This window comes from Zea mays, chromosome 10 (assembly GCF_902167145.1).
Source record: "Zea mays cultivar B73 chromosome 10, Zm-B73-REFERENCE-NAM-5.0, whole genome shotgun sequence".
NCBI lineage: Eukaryota > Viridiplantae > Streptophyta > Magnoliopsida > Poales > Poaceae > Zea > Zea mays.
Window position 1 is genome coordinate 141,904,941 of NC_050105.1, and position 4,105 is coordinate 141,909,045.

General features: G+C 46.2%; 1 protein-coding gene across 1 annotated transcript; it reads left to right on the plus strand.

Moving 5' to 3' along the window:
• The first annotated feature begins 302 nt into the window (after positions 1-302).
• Positions 303-2,539, plus strand: LOC103642907 (uncharacterized). The gene is made up of 5 exons (XM_008666065.2): positions 303-445; positions 659-901; positions 1,462-1,714; positions 1,868-1,961; positions 2,169-2,539. Exons 1-5 carry the CDS (start codon positions 303-305, stop codon positions 2,423-2,425), a joined length of 990 nt encoding a protein of 329 aa, XP_008664287.1. The 3' UTR covers positions 2,426-2,539.
• The last annotated feature ends 1,566 nt before the right edge of the window (positions 2,540-4,105 follow it).

Below are 4,105 nucleotides of genomic sequence, written 5' to 3' on the forward strand. Positions count from 1 at the left end.
TACATAATAAACAATATGTTGAACATGTAATATCAATGCGCTAAATAAAATGCTAACTAGATAATCACTAACAATTTACTAAACACTAACAATATGCTAAACAAGAAAATAGCTAACTATTTACTAAACACTAACAATATACTAACAATATGCTAAACAAGTGAATAGCTAACTATTTACTAAACACTAACAATGTACTAACAATATGCTAAACAAGTGAATAGCTAACTATTTACTAAACACTAACAATATCTAACAATATGCTAAACACTTACAATTTACTAACTAAGTAAATAACAAAAATGAAAACAATTACCTACTGGCGCGTGGAGGAAGCTCCTGGCGGCGGGCGGAGGAGCTCCTGGCGGCGCATGGTGGTGGCGAGCGGTGGCGGGCGCGCGCGGTGGCGGCTCGCGGCGAGGGCGGGGCTGGCGGCGGCGCCCAAGTTTTTAGAAACGGCGTGAACGAACAGAGAAGAGACGCGAAGAAGAAACGGTCCGCACGGTTAAGTCCTAGCTCGGCGCTAAAATCTGTGGCGCCGAGCTAGGTGTCACGCGGGCTCCCACGTCAGACCTGGCCGCCATGGCCACGTCAACGCTCGGCGTCATAGCCTATAGCGCCGAGCTAAGGGTCCAAAACTGAGATTAAATTTTTTTAGGTCTAAACCTGATTTTATTCCTGATAAAGGGCTAAAATGCAAAAAAAAAAAAATCGGACCCGTGTGTACCACCTCGCCGCCGTCTCCATCTTCCATCGCCTCCGCCGCAACCTCGCCTCCGCCTTCCATCGCCGCCGCGTGCAGAGAGTCCCGCACGCTACGTAGAGAAGTCGAGGACTGGGGTGTTGTGTCCAGCGTGCCCACTGATGGCGAGGCCCGCGCCGCCATCGCCAGTATGAAGCAGTAAGATTGCATCTATCTAATTAAATTGGCAAAGTTATAGTTGTTGATTTCTTAGGTTGGTTTCATCATTGGCTAAGTTTGGAATTTCTAGTATAACATATTGCTTACTTTTTATTTTGGTGTGACTAATTAGATTGATAACCGATGATTTACCTAATTAAATTGACAAAGTTATAGTTGCTGATTTCTTAGATTGGTTAGATCGTTGGCTAAGTTTGGAATTTCTAGTATAACATATTGTTTACTTTTAAATCTGGCGTCACTAATTAGACTCGTAACCATTTTTTTTTTTTGCAGTTTTCACACAGACTATTAATCCGGTATGTAAATTGGTCATGTGCAAGTTAGTGTATCCAACATCACTCTGTTTGCTTTGTGTAAGCTCGGAGTGTACGCCTGCTTGCTATCGGAGTTGCATCTCACATTTATTTAATTATCTTTTCTGCTAAGGGAGCAAATTTTCGCAACGTCATTGCTTCATATTATTTGTTTAATAACTGGTTCAGTCTGGCGTGGCGTTATTGATCCATCCATCTAAGAAAAATGACTCTTTGATGCAGGTTGTTTGGGAAGGCTTCTGTCCTGGATTCTGAACCGACTGAACTACAAGCCCTCGCATTGCCCGTCTCAGGGCATCCTTCATCTGGGATATTCATGGATCATCTTGCTCTGGATTCGGATGCATCTATGGCCATACTCGATGAATGGACTGAACCAGCTAAGCTCGTTCTGAATTCAAGTGCGCTTTTAACAGAGGAACATCAAAGTGTGCTGGATGCATTCCACTTATTGCGCGAAGACGCCTATGTTCAGGTAGTATGACTTCACTTGAGTGGTGCTATTTATGCATACAACTATGAATTTTGCGGAACAAAACTTTGACACGTACGCCATCAGTGTCCTGTCCGCAAAAAAAACAATTTTTTTTCTCCTGATTTGCCATGATTCTCTTTTGCTTACATGCAGAAAATGGTTATGGCTTTGTCAACTGACAAGGCTGTATGGAATGCTGTAATGAACAATGATGTGGTACAAGAATTTAAGAGGTCCTTCAAGGATGGTATGCAACTTTTAGATTCAGTTTTCGCATCTTTGGATTGGCACGGGTGAACAATGGTTTAAGTTATAGACAGCAGCACTTGAATAATCTGACCTTTAGTTTTGTGAAAACATATAAACAATAAAGCCCGGCCCACTTAGTTTTGCTAGCCTCTTGTTTCCTAAGTTGGATGGATCCAGATCTGATGCTGCTTATCCTGTCTTTCAGCCAAGGAAACGTATCTCAAGGGAAGCTCTACTCCTCCTCCTCCTGGATTTATGATGTGGGTCATGAAAAACGTCCATGCAAAAATTAGGGAATTCTTCAAGACAATGTTTGGGCTTACGAATATACTCTTCCAAGCGGGTGACCATAGCTATCAAGCCGGTGAACAGAACTATGATTTCTATGATTGTATAGTGAGGATGTCATTCATGCTCACGGTGTTCGTATTTGTTATGGTAACCGTAGCTCGTATACGATGAGCACAACAATTCGTCGTCGACCTCTAGAATTTACCTTCATAAGTTACCTTCTTGGTGGTGGAAACTTATAATTTGGAGTGCAGGGAGTAAGACTATAGAAGAAAATTTGATCGATGAGTTTTTATTCCTGACTATAGAAGAAAATTTGATCGATGAGTTTGTATGCAGGAATCTAATTATGTCCATACACAGAAAGGTACAGGAACCCACTTCCAAAGGCCATCGTTTTATGTTCCGCTCTGCAGCCCGTCACCTCGTTTTTCGGCCTTCCCTCTCCGTCTTTCTCGGTCTCCCCTCCCGACGGCCCACTCTTCCGAGCCCACTATCGTTGTATCCCCACCACAGGCCGAGCAGCCAAGGCCGGCGCCAGTTTCACAAACCTAGCAGTACACACATATCTTTTTTTTCCCTTTCCAAAAAGCTAGCTGCCTTCTCTTCCGTTTGTAACGAATCTGATCCTCTTGGATTTGGGGCACACCTATGAGAGAGAAAAGCAGACCTTGATATGATGACAACAAACGTCGCGTCGCTTTCGGGTGGAAAAGAAACGAAAAGTCGTTGGTTTGTTCGCAGATGAACAGTCCACTATATGCTAGTTTGTGGCGACAGGTTGGTGAGGATGCCACGTACGAGACGAGCGTAGGTACGTAGCCTCAGGTCATGTGCCGAGATGACGACGCTCCCTAAAGTCGCCGCATCAGTCTCTCCAACTCTCCACTCTGGAAAATGGCGAAACAGACGCAGCAGGCTCGGGGTGGGTACAGGTGTGGTGTCCCCGTTTCTAGTCTAGCCCATTCGTCGTTCCTCGCGAAAAAAAGCTGGTGAGCGCGCGTAGCGTAACGTGTTTGTTGGCCTTGGCCTGGCCGGGGGCTGATGATGACGAGCCCATGCATGCAATGATGCAATGCCGCCGACTACTCCCCGTCGTAGCGGCTCCGGTCCAAATATAATGGAGCTAGCAACCGCGCGATCGACGACAACGAACACGTACGATCACTCAAGCTTTCTCCAAAGTCCTGACTAGCTAGCTGCTCATCTCAAGTAGTGCGAGTACACAGATATATGATACCCGTGGCCGTGCGGTACGTCGCCGCCGACGTGAGCGATCACGGTGATCACCGGAGAGAACCGGAGGACGCAAGGTAGGTGGCTGGTATTGTTCTGTTTCTTATTTCTTTCGTAAAACCCAAGTCTGCAGTTCACCTCCCTTTAACGATGCACTCACGCAGGCCAACATGACCAGGCCGACACGGCCACCCACACACACCCACGGCCCACACGGCCCACGACACCCAGCAATTCAACAAATGAAAAATACTACTTCCTCCCGTGTCCACTCTCGACGCCTGCATCCATCACGCACGCACCACCGTGCTGACATCTTCCCCACCTTCAAGAGTTGATTGCCCCCAATCAAGTACTTCTGGAAAACGAGTCTTGAGCACATCAAAGTCTTCCCAAGTAGTGGCATCAGATGGCAGACCTGACCACACCACTTGGACCTGAACCACTGGCTTGTTACCCTTCTTCACCAAGCGCCGATCTACAAACTGCACCGGCTTGACCTCTACTGCAGACAAGTCCACCAGCTGTGAAATATCAGAGAAAACAGGAGTGTATTTGGGAATGAATGGCTTGAGCTGAGACACATGGAAGACCGGATGTATCAGTGCTGTGGCC

Bases quoted from the DNA above. Each gene is read 5' to 3' on its own strand.
- LOC103642907 (XM_008666065.2), top strand. From the start codon at position 303: ATGAAAACAATTACCTACTGGCGCGTGGAGGAAGCTCCTGGCGGCGGG. The intron at 902-1,461 runs GTAAGATTGCAT...TCTTTGATGCAG, and splicing joins GCCATCGCCAGTATGAAGCA to GTTGTTTGGGAAGGCTTCTG. The intron at 1,962-2,168 runs GTATGCAACTTT...CCTGTCTTTCAG, and splicing joins TAAGAGGTCCTTCAAGGATG to CCAAGGAAACGTATCTCAAG.